Below are 22,892 nucleotides of genomic sequence, written 5' to 3'. Positions count from 1 at the left end.
AGAATCTGTTTATAAGAAAGATTCCAAGTGACTCTGAAGGACATTTAGGCTTGAGAACCAGTGATCTCCAGGACGAGGAGAGTTCAGTAGGCAGAGAGGGAGTAGTGTGGGTGGGTAGGCAGAGGCGATTTCATGTGAGGACAAAGGTGTCTGTGTGGAAGAGACCTTGTATGTCTCAGGGACCACCTGAGGCCAGTGTGGTAGAGGTGTAGGAGCAGGAGTGGGAGGCAGCTGCCGGAAGACACAGGTTAATGCATTGCCTTCGTGGGTATCAAAGCCCAGGGCCTGAGGGACAGTGACAATGATAGGAAGAAACAGGACACCACAGGGCTTTTAAGTTATTGTTCTGGCTGTTGTGTGGAAGATGGAAGTGTGTGTGCGTGCCCGTGTGTGTGTGTGTGTGTGTGTGTGTGTGTGTGTGTGTGTGCAAGTTGTGTGTGTATGAATGTGTGCACATATATATGTATATGTGCACGTGTGTGTGTGTGTGTAAGTGTGTGTAAGTGTATGTGTTGGGCTGGAACCTGGGAGGAGGAGGAATGTGCCTACAGTGCTCACAGACTAGCTTTACTTATGGCTCAGAGAACCAAGGAAACTGGTCAGCTCAAGGGTGCTAACCCATGCTCTCTTCTTTCTCAGAATTCTCAAGTTTGCAAGTATTTGATCTAGAAGGAAATGAGGCGCAACGGCGCCAAGCTAAACTTGGCTAAAGTCAACAGCACCAAGTCAGGCAGTACAAAAGCAAGGTGAGTCGCTGCGGTGCCCAGCTCCATGCTGCCTGCTGCAAGGCCTGCTGGGAAGGTGCCTGCGAAGCTGGGGAAGCTTTCGCTGCCACCCCTTCTAGTGTGTGTCAGCCGCTCATCTGGCATATAACAGGAGTGCCCAGGTTGGTGCATTCTGACATGTACTGGTCCGAAGCTGATGTCAACGGGGCAGCCACTATTTGTTCCCCACAGTGACTTCCCCGCAGGCGCTATGCAAACAGTTGGACCGCTCAGAATTCCTGCAGCACTTCCCTCTTCCTGTAGGTGGCAGCAGCAGCAAATGTTTGGTTGCTTTGCCTGCCGCAGAGAAACCCTGGAAACTTTTGCCTGCTACATCTGAGGACTTGGGGACATGGCTGGACTATAAATAACATATGCCAAACACGCCGTGTCTGCTGGTTGGACAGGGAGAGAGTTGTCTCCAGTTCTTACGCTTCTGAAGTGCTGAGAACAGGACAGCTCTGCAGCAGCCGACTGTGGTCCTGCTTCTTTCCTTTGTCCTGTCTGTGTCTGTCAGTGTGGTGGGGGTGGGCGCTGAGAAATCCATGGGGTAGATCACTATGTCCATGACAGAGAAAGCAGAACACAGACAGCCTGAGACACACAGAGATGCTCCGACGTCCCGAGATTAAAGGTGTGTGCCGCCACGCCTGCCTCATTTACCACTCTCTGGAGGACTAATGTGCTAGGTGTATAGTCATGGTCTCCTGGGGAAGACCCATGGAAATTCATGAGACTTGTGGTCCTGTGGGGATTTTACTAATATTTTCTACTTTCCAGTAGAGGGGGGGGGGTGATCTTCAGGCATGGAATGAAGGAATGTGAGTGTGTGGGTCTTGTATGAGTGTGGTGTGTATGTTTTAGGCAGTTGAGCATATGTCTGTATGTAGTGTGTATGTACCTGCGTGGTATGTATATAGTAGAAGTATGTATTATGGTGTGAGGGGTGTGTGTAGCATGTGGTGTGTACATGTGCTTCGAGTGTATGTGATGCATGTCAGATATGTGTATGATGAGCATGTGGTATGTGTGGTGACTGTATGGTAAGTATGTGTGGTAAATATGTATGAAGACTATGTTTTTTGTGTGTTTGTGTGTGTGTGTGTGTGTGGTGAGAGTGTATGGTGTGTGTAGTATATGTGTACTGTAGTGTGTGGTATGTGTGAGGAATGCCTGTGTGGTAAGGGTGTGGCATGTGTGTGTGTGTGTGTGTGTAATGTGTATATGGTATATATGGGGTGTGTATGTGTATAATAAGTGTGAATGTGTGTGTTGTATGTGGGGTATGTGTGTGTGTGTGTGTGTGTGTGGTGAGTGCCTGTGTGGTGTATGTGGTGTGGTGTGTGTGTGGTGAGTGTGGTGTGTATGTATATGTGTGTGTGTGTGCGTGTGTGGTGAGTGTTAATGTGTGTGTTGTATGTGAGGTTTGTGTGTGTGTGTGTGTGTATGGCGAATGCCTGTGTGATGTATGTGGTGTGGTGCGTGTGTGTAGTGAATGTGTGTGTTGTATGTGGGGTTTGCGTGTGTGTGTGTTGTGCCTGTGTGGTGTATGTGGGGTGAGAGAAGCTGTTTTACAGAGAAGCTAATTTACAGTTTCCCACATAAAAGTAGAGTTTCAGATTATGGTGTGTGCAGTGCAGAGGCAGTCCTGGTGTCCACAGGACGCTGGGTGGCAGGGAGGCGTCTGCTAGGAGTGGAAGGGCACAGCTGGTGATGGGAGGCACAGGGTGGGCAGAAGTCAGTGCGTGTGACCCACTTCTAAGAGAGCGTCAGAAACAGAAGGACCCAGGCTCCACCTTCCCAGCGTAGCTAGTTTTGTTTCCTCTTCTCCATGCCGTCCATGAGGAAGCAGGTATTTATATCAGGGCATTTGCACTGCGTGCTCACTGGGCCCTCCTCTTTACATTGTTCTAAGTGTATTATGTTACTATATGTTCTTATAATCGCCATTTCCAGGTCATTAACACACATTACCTTTAGGAGCTGTGCTTGTTTGATTGCTGGGTTGATGGGGTTTGTCTTGTGCTGTGAGGGGGTGGGGGAGACTTGAAACCCCAACAGCGTTTCTTATGCTGGGGTTCAGGATGAAGGTGGGGGGCTACGCAGGGACGTGAGAGACTCCAGTGAAGGAGGCTGGGACTCAGACAGGAGGCTGCTGTCATGGAAGCTGGTCCATTTATAAGCACGGTTGTTTCTGCTAAATTGAATTCAGATGGCTGGCTAAATTGTTTTATTTTATTTTTTTAAGACAGCCTATCATTTAGAAGCTGCTTGCAGATCAGCTCACATCCTTCTAATTCCTATGTTGAGAACTGTGGACTGGGGCTTGCTGCAGCCCTGTACTGGTTTAAGATGGAAGCAGCCTGGCCTTCCTGTGAAACACACACAGCTACACACTGGTGCAAGTGTGTAACCGGCTGGGGATTAAGTTTAGGCGAGTTTGGCTCTCAGCCTTAGGGACTCAGAAAATTTGGCTTTTTTTTCTCTCTCCAGTGTTTAACTTTTTGAAAAATACAGGTAAATGGTGCAAAGTTGATAATCAGACACTCAGCAGCCAGAGATGTAGGCATCTGGCATTGTGTTTGAAGCTGGTGGAAGCTTTGCTAGGTTTTTGTACTCTGTGTGTGTGTGTGTGTGTGTGTGTGTGTGTGTGTGTGAACATTGAGAAAGCACCATGGCCTATGTTTATCCATCCTCTCCGAGGATTTTTTTTTTTTTTTTTAAAGCAGTGGGCAAGCGTGTTCAGCCCAGCTTGGGGTCACCCGAGAGTGTGTTTCTAAGAGAAGGCATGGGAGGCTGCCATGATGGGTCAGGGACACTATCTGCACCCCTCAGTGCTGGGCTCATACACACATTTGGCTTTTGTTGGTTTGTTTGTTTTTTTTTTTTTAATTTCATCTCTATGGTATTTGCCATGTATCTGTGCACCATACATGTCCTTGATGCTGGCAGAGGTCGCAAGAAGGCACTAGGTCTCTGGGAACTGGAGCCATAAATAGCTGTCAGCTGCCATGTGGATGCTGGGAATTGAACTTGGGTCCTCTGGAAGAGCAGCCAGTGCTCTTAATCTCTGAGCCATCTCTCTAGCCTGTGCTTGATTTTTTTTACATGGGTTCTAAGGATGAAACTCTGGTCCCTTGTTTGCAAGGGAGTACTTTACCAGTTGTACATTCTCCCTAACACTAAATTCTGTTTCTTTTTCTTTTTTTTTTTTAAAAGATTTATTTATTTATTGTATGTAAGTACACTGTAGCTATCTTCAGACACTCCAGAAGAGGGCATCTGATTTCATTATGGATGGTTGTGAGCCACCATGTGGTTGCTGGGACTTGAACTTAAGACCTTTGGAAGAACAGTAGGCACTCTTAACCACTGAGCCATCTCACCAGCCCTTGTTTCTTTTATATATACATATAATGTATAATATCTGTCTACCTATCTGTATTTGGTTTTTGAAAACTTTTGTGTATGAACATTTTGCCTGTATGGATGTATGTGCATCATGTATGTGCAGTGTCCATAGAGGCCAGAAGAGGGTGCTGGATGTCCTGAAACTGTAGCTACAAATGGGTATGAGCCACCATGTGGGTGCTGGGAACCGAATCCAGGTCCTGTGGAAGAGCAGAAAGTGTTCTTGATCACTGAGCCATTGCTCCAGTGTCTATGATGTATATTCTTATTCTTAATAGATATAGTAGTTTGTATAAGTTTAGAGAATATTGTTTGACCTTTTAACTTTTGGCAGTGCTGGGTATAGAATCCGAGCCTTCTATATACTAAGCAAGCGGTGTACCACTGAGCTATGTCCTCAATCCTCAATACACCATTTGGATACATGGATTCTGCCTGTAAGGAGCAGAGCAGAGGAGCTGGCTTACTCATCCCTTCAAACACTCCTCATTTCCTGGTGTCTGCAACACTCAGCACCCTCTCTACTTAGCTGCTTTGAAATGTTGTCAGTGCCAACAGGAGTTGCCCTCCTGTGTGATACAATGTTAAAGGGTTGCTTCTCGATTCTGCTGCACCCCCTGCCGTGCCCCACCTGCTCCCAGGCTCTCTGTTCCACTGTCTTCTATTTGATCAACTCAGTCTCCATGCAACACCTTGTCCCTACGTTCTACACCGCTTTTGTTAGAGGGGGAGGGGCCCTTGTTCCTAAACCTGTATGTATATGTTTGTGTATGAGTCCATGTGTATGAACATGTGTATAGCAGGCAAAGACATTTTCTTCCCTCCTTATTTTTTTTAAAGCAGAATCCTTTACTGAACCTGGAGCCTGCCAAGTCTCCTAGATTGGCTGGCCAGAGGGCCCCAGGCAGCCGCCTGTCTCAGCCTTCCCTGCAATTGGGTGGCTAAATGCCTGCTACCATGACCAGCTTATTTAGACAGGTTCTGGGGGCTCGAACTTAGGTCCCCATGCTAGCCAGAGTAATCCCTTCTCCAACTGTGCCACCTTCCCAGCCCAGGTACTGTTTTACGACATCCTGTCAATATGCGTCTAGACGACCCTCTCTAGACCGCTGCCTGCCATGGCCTGCCTGTGGCTCGTGCTGAGCGCGTACCTGTTTGGAATGTGTTTACATCACGCCTGCTTAGGTTGAATATCAAATAGGGCCTGTTTTCAGAGCCATTCCGGTGAGCCCTTTGGACCATCTGTGTAGTAACAGAGTCATGCCGGCCTGCCTTTGGTAGGATGAAGAGTTGCAAGAGGTCACACAGGTCATCCAGTCATCCTCCCCTGGGAGAATGGGTGATTCTGTGCCAGGCTCTCGACTGCATCAGGAGGAATTGCTTTTCCTAGGCTGGTTTTTTTTGTTTGTTTGTTGGTTTGTCTGTCCCCTGCCCCCTTGCCGCCAGCTAAGTGTTTCCTGAATGGAAGGGCTCTGTATTGAAGTAATAAAGCACACCTCAGGCTGATTATTTTACTCCTCAGGTGGCACAGTAAGGCATGGGGCCAAAGCCTGGGCACGCAGCGCTGTTATTAAGAAGGGGAATTTATGGGGAAAATAAAAACCCTGGGGTCGTGCAACAGCGTGCACTGCAAGGGCTGTGCTATTGCGGATGTTCTGTCGTGCCTGAGGAGAGATCCTGCGTTCACAACGCCCCCATCCCTCAGTCTTCCAGGAACTTAGTAATCCCGTAAAAATCACAGGACAGCCTTGGTCGTCAATTAGAATGCAAACTTGTACAGCCAAGGTGACCTTGATCTTCTTCTCCTCCTGCCTCCTTCTCCAGTTGGCGGGGTTGGAGGTGTGCACCGTGTCGTGGTCTTGACATCTAGATATGACTCGGAGGAGGGACTCACACACAACTGAGGAACTGTCTTTATCCGATTGGCCCATGGGCCTGTCTTCGAGGCAGATTACTAAATGACATAGGACACGCCCACTGTGAGCCGTGCCGCTCCGGGGCTGGTGGTCCTAGGATGTAAAAGAAAGCAGCCTGAGCAAGCCAGTGGGCAGCTCTCCTCTATGGCCGCTGCTTCGGTTCCTAACTCTAGTTTCCTACCTTGGCGTCTCTGGCTGATGCACTACAAGTTGTAAGTTCAAATAACCCCCATCCTCCCCAGGTTGCTTTTGGTTAGGGTCATAGCTCAGCGACAGAGAGAAAACTAGGACAGCCCCACATCTGGTTCCTGATGGTGTTGGGGATGAACGCCGGGCTTGGTGCATTCTCTGCAAGTGCTCTGCCGATCAAGCCACATCCTCGCAGCCTTGCCGTCATCTCTACCTTCCATCTGTCTTCATTGCTACAGGGTCATATCGGAGAGGCCCAGGAGTTTACCTGCTTTGTTTGTGGTACCCCCGACTTGTTAGAAGGAGGTTTAATAACTGTATGTTTGCCCTGTGAACATACAAGCCGCACGTTTCAGAACACATTTGGGATTCTGGAAGCTTCTCCATGATACTATGATCCCCTGCTTTCACTTGGAATAAGCTGGTTCTAGAAGACAAGCTTTGCTGGGGCTCTGAGGTTCTGATGGGCCAAGCCATGTGCTGTGGTGTTGATGCTGATGTGGTATAAAGATCACAGATAGAAACTTAGTCCCTACTGGGATTGGGACCCTTAAGAGTAGGGGGTTAGGCCGGTCAGTGGTGGTGCACGCCTTCAATCCCAGCATTTGGGAGGCAGAGGCAGGTGGATTTCTGAGTTTGAGGCCAGCCTGGTCTACAGAGTGAGTTCCAGGATAGCCAGGGCTATACAGAGAAACCCTGTCCCGTAAAAAAAAAAGAGTAGGGGGTTAGGTAGTGGGGGCTCTCCCTTTGGGAGGGCTCCATGGATGTGTGTGTGTGTGTGTGTGTGTGTGTTTGTATGTGTGTTTATGTATGTATATATGAGTGTGTGTATGTGTATATGTGTGTTATGTGTTTGTATATGTCAGTGTGTGTATGTGTATATGTGAGTGTATGTGTTTCTATATGTGAGTGTGTGAGTGTGTTTACCCACACTGACTGGAAGAGGGTGCCAGTCTCCCTGGGGCTGGCATTACAGGCAGCTATGGTCCAGCCAATGTGAGTGCTGAGACCCAAACCAAAAGAGTAGCCAGTGCTCTTAAAACCCTGAGCCATCTCTTTAGTCCAGTGGTCATCTGTTTTTGAACACCTACATTTAACTTTAAGCAGGTTGACCAAATCAGAATTCTCTGAGAATTATGATGTAAATCTGGACTCTGCCTCAAACAAACAAACAAACAAACAACTCCCCCCCCAAACCCTCCAAACCCCCCAAACCCGAGCTGCTACATAACCAAGCAGATTTGTTCCCAGGCACATTCACAAGTGACCCAAATTGTATGACCACACACAAGTGTGTATGTGACTATCCCAGCAGCTCGTGTATCAGTTCCCAAGAAGTGAGAGTGCTCTGCTGCTGAGCTAGCCCCCGCCTTGGCCAGCCTCTCTGTGCCAACCACCTGTATACTCGCAGGAGGAATTCCATCGGGCTACACTGTTGTCTTTTCTTGTTACGGGTGGTTGTGAGCCACCATGTGGTTGCTGGGATTTGAACTCAGGACCTTTGGAAGAGCAGTCGGGTGCTCTTACCTGCTGAGCCATCTCACCAGCCCCTACACTGTTGTCTTAACCAAGCTGTTCGGTTTAGTTTGCTAGTGTCCCTGTGCCACATAGAGCATCGGTCTTTGGCCGTGATTTCTGGTGACATCATCTGCTTTCTGACAGGCTGGTTCTGGCTTTATAGATGTGTGGGCGACGCCCTTCCTCCTCAGCCTGTAACTCTTACCCCAGGCAAGCACTTAGTCACTGGGCACCACGTGAGCCGTCCCTCTTACTTCTTAGAGAGTTTGTGGTGGACTGGATTTTAATTATTCCTTGAGCGTCTGGTAGAATTCACTGGCTAGTCCATCGGACACTGGACTTTTGGTGGCAGGTTTGAGTATTGAGTCAGTCTCGTTGTTTGCCATTGTGCTTCCTGAGTTCCCGCTTCCTCCTTAGTTCCAGTCCCATCGTCCTCCCCAGAATGCCCCCGATTTCTCTTGGTTGCCCATTTGTGCTGTGTTCCCTTATAATCCTTATTTCTGGAAGGATGGTAGTAACGTCTCTCCATCTCCAATTTTAACAGTTCGGATGTTTCCTAGTTTTTCCTGAGTCCCCCTGGTATTGATCAACTTTGCTGATATTATCAAATAGTGGCCTTGCTGCTGTGTGGCTTTTCTCTGCTGTTTTTGGGCCCCAGCCTTCTTTGTTTCTCTCTGTCTGCTCACTTTGGTTTTCTTCCCCTTTCTTATGGAAGGAGCTTGTTTTATTCATTTGAGATTAAAACAATAACCACAGGTATCCGTGGCCAGCGAGATTGCTTGACTGTAAGGGCGCTTACTCCCTAGCCTGACCCACCAGAATGTGAGCCCCGGAGCCCAAGTGGTGGAAGGAGAGAAAGACTCTGTAAATTGTCCTCTGACCTCTGACCTCTGACCCTCACATGTGAGCCATGGTGTGTGTGTGTGTGTGTGTGTGTGTGTGTGTGCGCGCGCGCGCGCGCGCGCGCGTGCGCGCGCAGTGTAAGTAAATGGTGTAAAATAATTAAATACAGGTATATGTATCACTCATGCTAAGAGTTACTTCACGAACGCTTGTGAACTGTTCCTTCATCACCCACTGGGCACATTCTGCTGGGTTCCTCTGACCTTCTGGCTGTTGACAAGCACATTCATTACCACAGAGTTGTGAATGATGCAGCTGTCGTCTGTCGCTGACTTGTGGTATCATCCCCGTGAGGTTCAGTTTTATCTTCCGATGTAATCTATCAGGAGGATGCCCCCCTTTGCATTTGAGGAGAATTTGTGTCCTGACTAGGAGGTGTTTTATACGCATCTCCTAGTTCTTTGGGGGCTTTAGTGACTCTCAAGCCTGGTCCTTTCTTTGTGTGTAGGAGCGTTTGCGTGGGTCTGTGCACCATGTATGTGCAATGCCCGTAGAGGCCAGAAGAGGGTGTTGAAACCCATGGAATCAGAACAACAGAGGGTTGTAAGCTGCATGTGGGTCCTGGGAAGCGAACTCAGGTCCTCTGGAGGAGGAGCCAGTGCTCTTAACCTCTGAGCCATCTCTCCATGCCTTGGTTACCTTCTAGGTAGTTCTGCCATTGTTACTGGTGGGTGCGGGAGTCCCCAGCTGTGGCTGCTGAAATGTCTGTTTCCCTGTCTGGCGCTGTCAGGTCCCCCCTGCACCAGGCTGTGCTTCTAACGCACGTGGACTCTTTCACACCGTTGGTGTGCAGCCTGCTGGCCTTATTGGTATTATTTCTGACCTATGCAACTTTTCTTTGTTTGGGAAAATGAATAGATTTTTGCAAGCAGGTCTGTTGCTGCTGAATGATCTGAATTTTCATGTGGCCAAGGAAACCCTCGTTTCTCCCTTACTTTTATGCTAGATATAGAATTCAGCTTGTTTTTTCTTTTTTATTTATAAGCATGCGTATTTGTGGTCATATGCCATGGTATACATGTTAATGTTAGAGGACAGCATGCAGGAGTGGTTTCTCTCTGTCTCTCTGTCTCTGTCTCTCTCTGCTTTTCTCTTTCTCTCTCCCTGTATGTGTGTGTAGAGGTCAAAAGACAAATTTACTGAAATCAGTTCTCTCCTCCTACCACATGGGGCCTGGGAATTGAACTCAAGTTTCTGGCTTTTCAGCAAGTGACTCCACCCTCTGAGCCCTCTTGCCAGCCCTGACATCTGGCCCTTTTTGTGAATCAGTGCTACCAGATTGCTGTGAGGTTCCCTTTGGTGGCACCAGCCATCTTTGGAGGCTCCCATGGGTGCTGTGTGGAGCGTTCAGAGTCCTTGTCACTATCATTGCTGCTGCCTTGGTTTACAGTGCCACTCTTCCCGAGCACTCGAGACACTGAGTATTCACCCTCTGCTGCCTGCCTCAGCTTCGTGAGTACTGGGGTCACAGGCAGGCACCAACACATCCAACAAGGGTTGGAACTTTTTAACCTCTTACTGTCTGCCCCTGAGATCAGTCAACAGTGCTAAAGCCTCTTTAATTAAAAAAAAAGAAAACAAAAAAAACCTTATTCTTTGAGAACTTCATACACGTTGGCGAAGTGTTTGGATCATACCCACCCCTCCAAGTCTTCCCAGAACTCCCTGCTGCTCCTGCCCATCTTCATATCTTCTGGTTTGTTTTTTCCCACTCTGTCCACTCTCAGTGTATGTGCATGGGAATAGGGCCACCTACAGGAGCACAGACAACCTACTGGCACACTTCTCAAGACAACTGACTGTCTCTACCCCAGCAGCCAGCAGCCAGCAGTAGCTCGTTTAGCTCCAGTAGCTCCGGTATCTAGGGGTGGGGCCTCATGAGTCCTCCCCTGTCTGTGATGGATGTTGACTGGCTTGGACTGATATACTGACCACAGATGCCAAGCCAGACTACTATATCCAGCAAAACTTACTGTCGAAGTTGAAGGAGAAAGAAGCTTTCCATAAAGAGAGCAGGTTGAAGGAATGGCCAGCAAACCAGCCCTGCCAAGGGTTCTGGGTGGAAATACTTGAGACTTGAGGAGGAGAGGTGTGGCTGGGAGGCAGCAGGAAGAAATAACAAGGTTAGGCCAGTGATTAAGTACAGGAAGAAAATAGATGCTTAATTAATCCTTATTCTGCCCCCTTGTTCTTTGGACATGCTGTAAACAGTCTCAACACGACTCAGTGATCCCCTTAAGAATGGTCAGAAATGGGCAAACAGCGGGTCGGCCATGTTTACATGATGCAGATGGTGTAATCTGCCCTCTTTCCTCTCACAGGGATTTAATGAACAAAATGTCGATTATACCAGAATGGCATAGCTTGTACCCTAACGCCCGGAAGCTGCCATGTTCCCGTCCCCACTCCTCGCCATGCAAAACGCAGAGAACTGTCTTCCAAGATTTATGCAGACCCTCTTCATCAAGTGAGTACTCAGAAGTGATTATAACACGGTCTATAGATACCACTCACTGTCCGCCCGCGTGAGCACAGTTGAGAACACGCGTGGGTTGACTCTCATACCCTCCTGAGATCCCGGATGGGGAGTGCAGACGTGAGCCCTCAAGCCACTTTCCTCAGAGTCGTGTGTACTTTTTAAGTGGATGGCTAGGATTTGAACTCGGAGTGTGTGACCCTGGATTCTGTCAGCTTTAATGGTTGTGTCACTCAGTAAGTGACAGTTGCACACATTTGAGCAGGCCTGTCCCCCAGTAGCTTAGATTTGCAGGAGAGTTGAACAGAAAACAGCAGATGTTCCCAGGTAACCTTTGCCTCAGCCATCTAGGTTTTCCATTACATAACCTTCTGATGTCATAGTTTTGAGATTTATGTCTAGACTATGGTTTTTTTGTTTTTTTTTTTTTTTTGAGACAGGGTTTCTCTGTGTAGCCCTGGCTGACCTGGAACTTACTTTGACCAGGCTGGCCTCGAACTCCGAAATCCGCCTGCCTCTGCCTCCCGAGTGCTGGGATTAAAGGCGTGCGCCACCACACCCGGCTATGTTTGTGTTTTTATGGAGGGTTGAAAGTCTACATCTAGATTTTTCTTCTCATCCTCTTCCTTCTCCCCCCTTTTTGAGGAGCCTGGGCTAGCCTCCAACCTACGATGTTGTCACGGATGACCCTAAACTTTATGACCCTCCCATAACCACTTCCCAAGCTCTAGGATGTGCGCCATGCCCAATTTCTGTAGTGCCTGTGATGGGACCCAGGACCTCATGTGTGTTAGGCAAGCTCTCTAGCCACTGAGCCACGCCCCCAGCCCTAGACTCACTTCACACCGGATGTCCATTGCTAAGACTCTCTTGTTCCTTGTTGTGATTTACTAGCTGAGTTAACCTCACTGTCTGTCATATGCCTTACAGAAGTTCCTTACCTCCCTTCCCCCACGTGATTGCTTCCAAATTTGGGAATTATGAGAAAGCGGCTGTAAATATTTGCAGAGTAGTTTTTGTGGGGATGTAAGTCTCTAAGCCATTCAAATTCTTCATTCAGTTTTAAAGGCAAAAAAAAAAAAAAAAAAAAAATTCAGTTAGTGTTTCCCCAAGTTACATATCTTTAGATCTTACTCGTGTCCTCCTCAATACATTTGTTACTTATTTGGAGCATTTGGGATGAGCACCATTGACAGGTGCTGAGCACAGAGTTGGGCCAGATGAGAGGCCGGCCCTGCAGGAATGCAGAGAGCAGGAAAGTAAAGCAGACAGAACACAGAGACTGAAGCATGCTCACTGCAGTGAGGGCTCAGGCTTGAAACCCAAAGGATGCAGGATGGAGTGGGGGGGGGGCATCGTGAAGGCGAAATGGGCGTGCCCCGTGAGCACACGCAGGCACTCATCACACTGGACACATGCTTGCTACTTGGTGAGACTTTACGCCAACGCACTTATGTGTCTACTAGTGAGCCTGGAGATACAGGCTTGATTTCTGGTGGCCACTGTTTACCCTAACGTGGGGTCTGCTGTTAAGGAGGAAGAGTGGCTTCCAGTGAAAACAGTTACACAGTAAAATGTAGGCCCATCAGAGCTTATAGTTCTGTGTCTATGGAAGAGCACAGATGGAGGTCTTAGTGCACTTGACAAACCTATAGAGCAAATAGACCTGTGAGGAGGGGCTACCTAGTCCAGGCACCCATCTCTCAGAGTCCTCAAACGCTACTGAAAGAGCCCCCCAGAAGCTGGTCCATGTGCCTCCTCCAAAGAATACAATAGGCATTAGTTTATAAGTTTCACAACAGAATATTACCTTGTAAGATCTTGTCCATTAGCAGAGAAGTAATTACATTTAAGCTTTCTTTTTAAAAGATTTATTTATTTTTTTTAATTTTTTTTTTAAAGATTTATTTATTTATTATATGTAAGTACACTGTAGCTGTCTTCAGACACTCCAGAAGAGGGCGTCAGATCTTGTTACGGATGGTTGTGAGCTACCATGTGTGGCTGGGATTTGAACTCAGGACTTCCGCAAGAGCAGTCAGTGCTCTTACCACTGAGCCATCTCAACTGCCTCACATTTAAGTTTAATTTTTTTTTTTTTTTAAAGATTTATTTATTTATTATATGTAAGTACACTGTAGCTGTCTTCAGACACTCCAGAAGAGGGCGTCAGATCTTGTTACGGATGGTTGTGAGCCACCATGTGGTTGCTGGGATTTGAACTTGGGACCTTCGGAAGAGCAGTCGGGTGCTCTTACCTACTGAGCCATCTCACCAGCCCAAAAGATTTATTTATTTATTTTATGTATGTGAGTACACTGTAGTTGTACAGATGGTTATGAGCCACCATGTGGTTGCTGGGATTTGAACTCCGGACCTTCAGAAGAGCAATCGGGTGCTCTTACCCACTGAGCCATCTCACCAGCCCCACATTTAAGTTTTAATTATATTTTTTAAAAGTGTGTATGTGCATCCGGTCATATACTCAAATGCTGTGTACTACAGGTGTATATACCACAGCACGTGCGTGTGACAACCTCGGGTGGCAGGCCCTCCTTAGTTACGCTTGGCCTCTTCCTGTTCACTGCTTCATAGGCCAGGCTCGCTGGGCTGCGAGCATCTGGGGATTGTGTCTCTAAGTCCCGTCTTAGTGTCACGGGCATGCTGAGGTTATAGGTGTCTGCCCCTGCCTTCAGCTTTACATGAAGTTTTTGGAAGCCAAACTCGTCATGTTTGCACGGCAAGCTTTATCCTCTGAGTCATCTCCTAAGCCCCCTCAGTGACATTCGTTCAGTGGTGGTCGAAGTCCTCATTCTCAGCTCTGGCTGCTGTGCCTTCTGGCTCCATGAGTTGCCTGTTCCATCCGTCGCCTGTTTCCATACAACAGGTTGATCTTTATCCCTAGTGGGATCTTGTTCTTCCCACGGAGCTGCAACCCTTGACCCGCCTTTGCCTCAACTCTGCTACTTCTTTGTCATTTGCTTCTCATATTTGCCAGGTATATTTTTTTTAAAAATTTTATTGATGTGTTTTGTCTTTTTGAAAAGTTAATGTTTGGGCTGGAGAAATGGATCAGTTGTTAAGAGCACTGGTTACTCTTGCTGAGACCCTGGGCTTGGTTCCCAGCATCCATCTGGCAGCTCATAACCATGGTAACTACTGGGATACGATGCCTTCTTCTGATCTTCAGGGCACCAGGCACTAATGTGGTGCACGTACATGTACACAGGCAAACACTCGTATATTTATTTATAATATATAACATATAGGGTTATATTATATATTGTAAATAAATATGTATTATATATTATGCATTATATGTTATATATTATATAAATAATGAAAATGCATTTATTTATAAAGTAAATAAATAAATATAAATTCTTTTTTTATAATTATGTCTATAGGGGAGGGGAGGCTGCACAGCCAGCAAAGTACCTTCCAAACAAGCATGATTGGGTTTGATTCCCAGAACCCGTGTGAAAAATCAGACAGAGTGGGTGTTTGCCTGCAGTCTTAGACAGTCAGATCCCTAGACCTCAATACCAGCCAGCCAGCCTTGTTCAGTTTGCAAGTTTCAGGCCAAGGGTAAGACCCTGTTAGTACCAGCCAGCCAGCCTTGTTCAGCGGGCGAGTTTCAGGCCAAGGGTAAGACCCTGTTAGTACCAGCCAGCCAGCCTTGTTCAGCGGGCGAGTTTCAGGCCAAGGGTAAGACCCTGTTAGTACCCTAGTGTATGTCCACCCTTCCCACACTCCCATACACACACACATACACACCAGTGCACACCCATGCACACTTGTGCACACATACACTCACACATGCTCAATTGTATACACATGCACACTGGCACACGCACATGCACACTCACTCAAGCACACACACACACACTCACACATGCACACTTTTCACACATGCACACATACACACATTGTGTGTGTCTATTAGGACCTCACGAGTATCTGGGTATTGTTATATAGCTCTCTGCACCTGCCTGGCCTGTTCCTTACATGCATTTGGCCAAGGGCCTGGGATGACAATCTGTCTGCCACCATATGTACCTTTGTGTATCCAGTTGTTTCCTGGTCATCCCGTCTATGCTGTATCTGCCCCCTCCTCCCTGCAGAGAGAGAGGGCACGGCCTTCTGAACCGTTTAGGACCAGCTTGTCCTGTCTGGTATTTAGTTTCTGTTATATCCTCAGGGCTTGGCTTGGTTTGAAACTGTACAGATTTTTAACTTATCTTGCTTGCTCTGATGGTAGACCCAGAGTGATGGTCTGCTGTAAATTCTCTAGCCCTTAAATTAACACTGGAAGACTTGTTCAGCTGCCCTCCAGGAAGATGGTGTTGATTGGTTCTCCCAGCAGCAGTTGAGGAGGTTTGGGTCTGGCTTTTAGTTTTAGTCAAAGAGACTACATTGGGCCTGTGTGTGATGGGCTACATTGGGTCTGTGCCTGAAGGCTGCATTGGGCCTGTGTGTGAGGGCTGCATTGGGTCTGTATCTGAGGGGCTGCATTGGGCCTGTGTGTGAGGGCTGCATTGGGTCTGTGTGTGAGGGGCTGCATTGGGCCTGTGTGTGAGGGCTGCATTGGGGCTGTGTCTGAGGGGCTGCATTGGGTCTGTGTCTGAGGGACTGCATTGGGCCTGTGTGTGAAGGCTGCATTGAGTCTGTGTCTGAGGGCTGCATTGGGGCTGTGTCTGAGGGGCTGCATTGGGGCTGTATCTGAAGGGCTGTATCAGGCCTGTGTCTGAGGGACTCTGTCTTGCTTGTATCTGAGGGCTGCATTGGGCCCATATCTGAGGGCCTGCATTGGGCCTGTGAAACCAGCAGCTGTTCTCAGGTACTTCCACAGTTTCTGTCTGCTGCTGTCTGCTGCCTCTAAGTCACCATTCTGAGAGCCAAGCTGGGATTTCTCAGAAAGCCACTAAAATGTCCACAGAGTCTGGGAAGAGATCTCAGGGCAGAGGTGGCCACTGCCAAGGGGGTCCCTTGTGACACCCAGCAGCCCCAGGAAGAGCTGCGCACTCCAGCCAAGTTGCACCACCCAGCTCCTCTGTGGGAGCCAGCTGCTGCTGAGAGTCTGAGCAGTTGGGAGAGAGATGGGAGAGTGTCGAGGTCCCGCCACGCTGAGCATCCTCAGGGATGTGATGAGAGGTTCTGCCTTCAGGCTCTGTGTTTGGTCCTCTGCCCTCTGTCCCTCCCTGGCTCCATGTCCTGACATGTTGCGCGTGTAACCCGTTCTCTACTGATTTCCCCACTAGGTTCCAGGTCACATGTCTGCTGTCCGTCTGGCTTTCTGTTTGCACCTTGGTTGCAGACACCTTACACAAGATCCACAAAGCCCTTTGCTCTAGTATTCAGCCGGTAGCTCAGTTGGTCTAGGCTCTCACATCCAGCGAGGTGGCAGGGTCCTGATGTGCTTCGCGGGTCTCTGCCCATCCCTGAGCCACACTGTCTGCAAGACCTGGTCAGCTGAGAGCTAGCCTACCATGTCTAAGTTTGTTGTCCATGTTCAGGATGGTACCAGGGTCAAGCCATGCCCGTTTCCTTGTGGTTCGGATGCATGATGTCTTCTCCAACCTCCTTCCCTGGTTACTCATTCTCTCTGGCCAGCCTCTGTAGCGGTTGGAACAGGATATTGTTGTTGCTTCTCTGGTGATCCCTGGATCTACCCGCTTCCCCCATAGCTACCCTGGCCTCTTGGTTCTTTCAGACAGACTCAGGTTGCTCCCATACAGAGCTCTTACACGGCCACCCTGGTCTGTGTTTGGAATGTAGTCACCTCTGCTAGCTAGCTAGCTGGTGGTTCATTTCCAGCATTCTGGTCTTGGCTCCCAAACTCCCTGGAGGAGGGATCCTGGACCACCTGTCTGGCTAGACAAGCCTTTGGTGGCACCGTCCCACACTCTGCTGATCTCTCGCCACCCTTGCTGCATTCACCACCATCTGTCACCACCCTGTGACATACTGGCTGCCTGCCCTTGTCTGTCCTGTCCCCTCCAGATGGTAGGCTGGACCTGTTTGCCCAGTGTGGTGTTCTTGGCACCAAGAACTGGGCCGATAGTGAGAGGTGCCCTGCTAGGAGCTCTGGAATGGAGAATCCCACTTCCAGCAAAGTAGGGGCTTCTGAGATCCCCCTTCTTTCCTTGCCCCGTCCCTCAACTCCATGCTTCCTGTGTTGCAGGCTTCTGGCTCCCACATGGCTTGCCCTACCCCAGCCTCTCTGATCTCCAGATTGTAGATTCAGCTGACAAGAGGGTGCACACACTTAGACACTCCACGGTGAACTCAGGAGTTCTCTCTTTAGCCTTGGCCTCCTCTGCCCCCGGTGTCGATTGCAGGGGACAAAGCCCCACACTCAGTGCCTTGAAAGAACAATGGCTGCATATTTCTTGCATGGTGCTGCTGGTCTCAGGGACAGGTGTGGCCGATGCCATATACAACCAGGAGTTGGCGATGGGGAGAAAACTCTGCCCGTCCTTACTGGAAGGAGGGACCGTGTGACTGTGATGGTTATTTTGTTAACTGGAAGCAATCTGGAGTCACCTGGGGGAGAGGCTTCATGAGGAGTTGTATGGATTGGATCAACCCGTGGGCAGGTCTGTGAGGGATTTTCATTATCAGGCTACTTGGGGTGGGAGGATCACCCTGAATGTGGGCAGCACTGTTTCCTGGGCTGCATGGAAAGGGGAGAGCGAGCTGAGCATAGCATAAAGGCATCAGTCCATTGCTGCCTGCCCTTGACTGAGGATGGGATATGCCCATGGCTTCAAGTTCTGGGTGCCTTGACTTCTCCGGGTCTGAGACTGTAATCCAGGACAGAGATAGATCTATCCCTGGGATAGAGATGTACTGTAATCTGGGATGGAGATAGACTATACCCTGGGATGGTGATGGACTATAACCTGGGATGGAGATGGACTGTAACCTGTGATGGAGATAGACTGTAACCTGTGAAGAAGATAGACTGTAACTTGGGACAGAGATAGACTGTAACCTGGAACAGATATTGACTGTAACCCAGGATGGAGATAGACTGTAACCTGTGAGGGAGATAGACTGTAACCCAGGATGGAGATAAACTGTATCTTGGGACAGAGATAGACTGTAACCCGTGATGGAGAGACAAATGTGTCCTTTTGTCCATAGAGGGAAGGGCTCACCATGACCATCTTGGAAACTTTCATCGACTGAATGGTTTGCTGTCCCCTGAATGGAGGCCGTGACCACTGTCAGGCTTCACTGTTTTTTCTACTTTTCAAGACTCATCAAACCAAGCATTCCGTGGCCTCTGCTTTATAAAAATTCACTAATTTACTCTTACTTTCTAATCTGTGACCTTCACATTAGACAGAACTCCAAAAGCATGCTCCTGAGCAGTGGGGAATGCCTGACTACACCACCAGCCTCCACGCCTGCCCTTCCTCCTCCCTGCCCTCCCTCCTCCCCTGCCCTTCCTCCTCCCCAGCCCCTCCTCCTCCTCATGGTAACAGAGGGAAGTGGAGGAAGGACATTGGGTTCTGTCATTCTATTGATGGAAATGTCATGGTGACATCCCATAACCCCATGAGGCCCCAGGTCTGGACCATCCCTGGTTCTTGGCTGTGCTGCCTTGATTGGACTCCTCTTGTTTGTTCCCATAGCCCCAGTCCCTTCCTCCCTGCTGCTCCTTCTCAGGGTCGTCCAGTTGCAGCTGTGTGGTGTCACTGTGAGCACCATACCTGGCAGAAGCAGCTTAAAGGAGAAAGGTCTCAGGCTCACTGTGGGAGAGATTTCAGTCCATCCTGGCGGAACAGCTCAGTTCACCAGAGTGTTTGGAGGAAGTTGTTTACAAAGTAGCAGACCAGGAAGGGGGGGGACTGAAGTGGGGTAGGGGTAGGAGGGAGAGGGAGAAGGATCACACCTGGGGCTGGATATAACCTCCAAAGTCCTTTCTCTAGTGATCTGCTTATAGTAGGTAACACGTAGGTTCTGCTTCTGCAAGGTCCCACAGCCTCTCCAAACAGCACCGCCACTTTCTTCTAGAAAACGACCGTGTCATCCCAGAGCAGCCAGCTTATTTCTAGGTCTTCATTGGCCTGAGGTTATCTAAGCTTGTCTTTGTACCTTTCTCATCTCCCGGCTATCTTCCTGGGCTCTCTGAATGGGCTCTGGCCTAGGCCACCTGGGGCGAAAGCCTTCACTCTCTTCAGCGCTGATCAGCTAGATTCAGGGCTCCCTGGCTACCCTGTGAGTATAAAAGACAAGGCCTTAATGAAGCCTTTGCCAAACACCGGAATCTGCTAATTACCAGGGGTGTGCCAGGCTGCCGTTCTCAGCCTCTTAGCCAGCTACCAAGTATCAGACAGAGCACCCAGGGCCTGCACACTGGTCCTGATGAGAGCCCTGGGGCTCTGGGCTTGAAGTCAGGGACATCTATAACCTATTACCTCTCATGGGTGACATGTGGACTTCTGAGGCCTGAAGCATCAGTTGGGACTCCCTGTCCCCAGGATGTTGAAGCTGCTGATTAAATATCTTCATGCTGTCTCTCCACAGCCAGGTTGTTCACATCTCCAGCCTTGGGAAGGAAAAGGATCCCAGCCAATTAAAGATTTCCCTGAAAAACAAAACAACAAAACAAACAAACAGACCAAAAATCTGTCAAGTTCATGTAAGGAAGATAGGATGCTGTAAAGATTGATTTGAGGGCCAAGGAGATGGTTCAATGGATAAGGTGCTTGCCTGGCAAACCTGAGGATTTGAGTTAGGGCTCCCTACACCCACCAAGAGTAAGGAGGTGGAGGCAGGAGGATTCCTGGGATTTGCTGGCTCATTAGGTCTAGGTTTGATGAGAGGCCTTGTTTCAAAAAAAATAAAAATAAAGAAGACATCCATTGTTGGCTTCTGGTCTCCACGTGCACATGTACCCATCCATATGTGTGTGTGTGTGCACGCGCGCACACACACACACACACACACACACACACACACACACACACACACACAGTCTCAGTGAAGACTGTTGAGGTGGTTCAGCAGGTAAAGACATTTATTCTGCTGTCAAGCTTGGTGACCCAAGTTTGGTACCTGGGCTACCCAAGGTAGAAAGAGAGAACCCCGTCCTCCGAGCTCTCCTCTAACCTCCACATAGCCCACATGGACACTCCAGCACCCACATACGTACACATACATGCACCCACAGAAACTTGTAAGAAGAAAGATGGACTTATGAGACACATCTCTTTCACCACTCAAGCTTTCTCCCCATATCCCATGTCCTTGTAAAGGAAGACCACGGTCACCTCTTTCCCTTATGGATGTGACCCCGTGCTGACCAAATTCCTCAGGTGGGAACTGATTGTCCTTGTCTGAGGCATTAAGTTAGACACGGGAGTAGGGCACCCCGCTGGGCTCTGCAGCCCTCACGCTGCTGCATCTTGGTTTAAGTGTGCTCACCCGGGTGTCTCTGTCTCACCCACAGCCACGGCGATTGCCAACCCAGTTCTGTCCTACTTAGACATTGAACGGATTTTATCTCAGAAGATTTCCAGCAGAAGGGACGAACTAAAAAAAGTCTTCCAGGTACTTGACCGGAACCACAGCCAGACGGTGACGAAGGCGGACCTGAAGAGAGCCATCACAACTTTCCTCATTCCGCTCACCAAAGATCAGTTCCAGGACCTGCTGGCCCAGGTAGGATGAATGGCGCTCGTTATGGACTGTTCTGGAAAAGCCAGGGGAGCTGGCAGAGGAGCGGGCAGCCCGCTCTGTCTTCTCCTCACTGCCTTGTGCTCATAGCACACAATAGTGCGATTGTCATTCTTTCTTTTCAAAAACTCCTATAGAAAAGTATCCGGTCAGTTTATATGTATAAAGATGGCTTTGTTTGTTTACTTTTTACATTTTTTTTATTTTTTTGAGACAGGGTTTCACTTTGTAGCCCTGGCAGTCCTGGAATTCACCATGTAGACCAGGCTGGCCTCGAACTCACAGACATCCTCCTGTCTCTGCCTCTGCCTCTCAAGTGCTGAGATTAATGGCATGCATTTCCAGGACCAGCTTAAATATTTTTTTAGACTATGTGTTTGAGTGCATGTGTGTGGGGGTATATACATATGGGGGCAGTGCCTGCAGAAGTCGGAAGAGAGAATCAGATTCTCTGGAGTTACAGTTACAGGTGGTTGTAAGCCAACCGATACAGGTGCTAGAGACAAAGTTGGGGTCCTCTGCCGGAGCTATATATTTCGGTAACTCCCGAACCCCTCAATTTGTATTTTTAGAACCTAAGATTTCAGCCCTTGTTCTCATATCAAACTTTATGATGCTTCCAATGTAGTCTGGTGGTCAGGCATGCTGAGTTCAGCTGCTAGGTGGGGGATATGGTGACCCTCAGAGCTGGGCAGGTGCTTTAGAGGGTCCAGTGGCTGCTGTGCAAGCAAGAGTCCCCAGAGCCACCTATAAACTGTCATGTGACTATACATCTGTAGCCAGGGCTGGGAACAAGGGGAGGGGTAGAGACAGGCAGATCTAGAGGCTCTCTAGCCAGCCAGTGTTAGAGGAGACCTCTGTGTGTGTGTGTGTGTGTGTGTGTGTGTGTGTGTACATGTATATATGTACACACATACACACAATATGCACATGAATGCACACATACAATAAATAAATACAAGGTTAAGGAGCATCTACTAGGTGCTGCAGCAGTGTTGGGCATGGGCTGGGGGTGGGGCACGTATGGAGGCCGGACTCCTCCCTCGAGGGACTTGTGGCTCAGGAGACATGGGGTTTAATAAGGCCTGGGACAACCGTCCTTACAGGGAACAGGCTGTCTGTTCCTGAGGTTGGGACACCAAGAAGACTGTCTGGGAGGAACATTTAACTTCTCCACTGTTGAGTTTGGAGTTGATGTTAGTGAAATGATAGAGAAAGGAAGGTGGTTATGCACAGACAGAGGGGACAGTCTGTTCTCTCTCAGACTGTAGGAGCCAGTGGCGGTGTGCAGCTGGGAGGGTACCAGGGCCTGGGGAGGCATGTGCATGGTGAGGGGCCTTGGCCCAATCACTAGTCTGCCCCAAACAAGATAGTGGAAAGAGTAAAAGATTTCTGGTTCAAGCCCTCAGGGCCCTTAAGGAAAGGAAGATAAAGTCGGTGGGTGTTCAACACTAGTAAGTCTATGAGGATTACAACAACAAGAGTGGATAATTCAGCAGGAATATTGGGAACAGTCTTTCCGGCTCAAGGATTGAACTTGTGCACACATGTACACACACATGAAATCACCCTTCCTTCCTTCCTTCCTTCCTTCCTCCCTCCCTCCCTCCCTTCCTTCCTCCCTTCCTTCCTTCTTTCCTTCCTTCTACAGTCTGGCTTCATGCTATGCTGGTGCTTTTAAAAGCCCATTTCATTTTAGAACTTGATGTCTACACCGCCCCCAGGCTGATTTGCATGTGGTTAACACAAGGGATGAAGTGTTATGAACACACGAGTTCAGTAGATGGTACACGTCACCCGGTTCTTGTTTCAGCCCCAGGAGGTCGTACATTTCTCCCACTGAAATTTTTTTTAAAAATGTGCAATTTAGTGGGGTGTGGTGGAATGCACTGTAAACCCAACACTAGGGAAACTAAGGCAAGAAGATCTCGCATTCCAGCCTAGCTTGGGCTACATAGCCAGCTGGCAGCCAGCCTGGGCTCTTGAGTGTTGTGACTTTTGTTTTTTCTTCTTCTTCTTCTTCTT

At 48.7% G+C, this 22,892-nt stretch overlaps 1 protein-coding gene across 1 annotated transcript in view; it reads left to right on the top strand.

The window, feature by feature from the left end:
* Positions 1–22,892, top strand: part of Efcab6 (EF-hand calcium binding domain 6) — a 190,055-nt gene that overhangs the window by 9,993 nt on the left and 157,170 nt on the right. Inside the window, exons 2-4 of the mRNA XM_021217148.2 lie at positions 640–746; positions 11,023–11,168; positions 20,641–20,852. Of these exons, the coding sequence (XP_021072807.2) occupies positions 676–746; positions 11,023–11,168; positions 20,641–20,852 (429 nt within the window). The 5' untranslated portion in view covers positions 640–675. The remainder of the gene's footprint in view (positions 1–639; positions 747–11,022; positions 11,169–20,640; positions 20,853–22,892) is intronic.

The sequence above is a fragment of the Mus pahari genome, chromosome 17 (assembly GCF_900095145.1).
Source record: "Mus pahari chromosome 17, PAHARI_EIJ_v1.1, whole genome shotgun sequence".
Classification (NCBI taxonomy): domain Eukaryota; kingdom Metazoa; phylum Chordata; class Mammalia; order Rodentia; family Muridae; genus Mus; species Mus pahari.
This window is presented reverse-complemented; position numbering and strand designations above follow the sequence as displayed.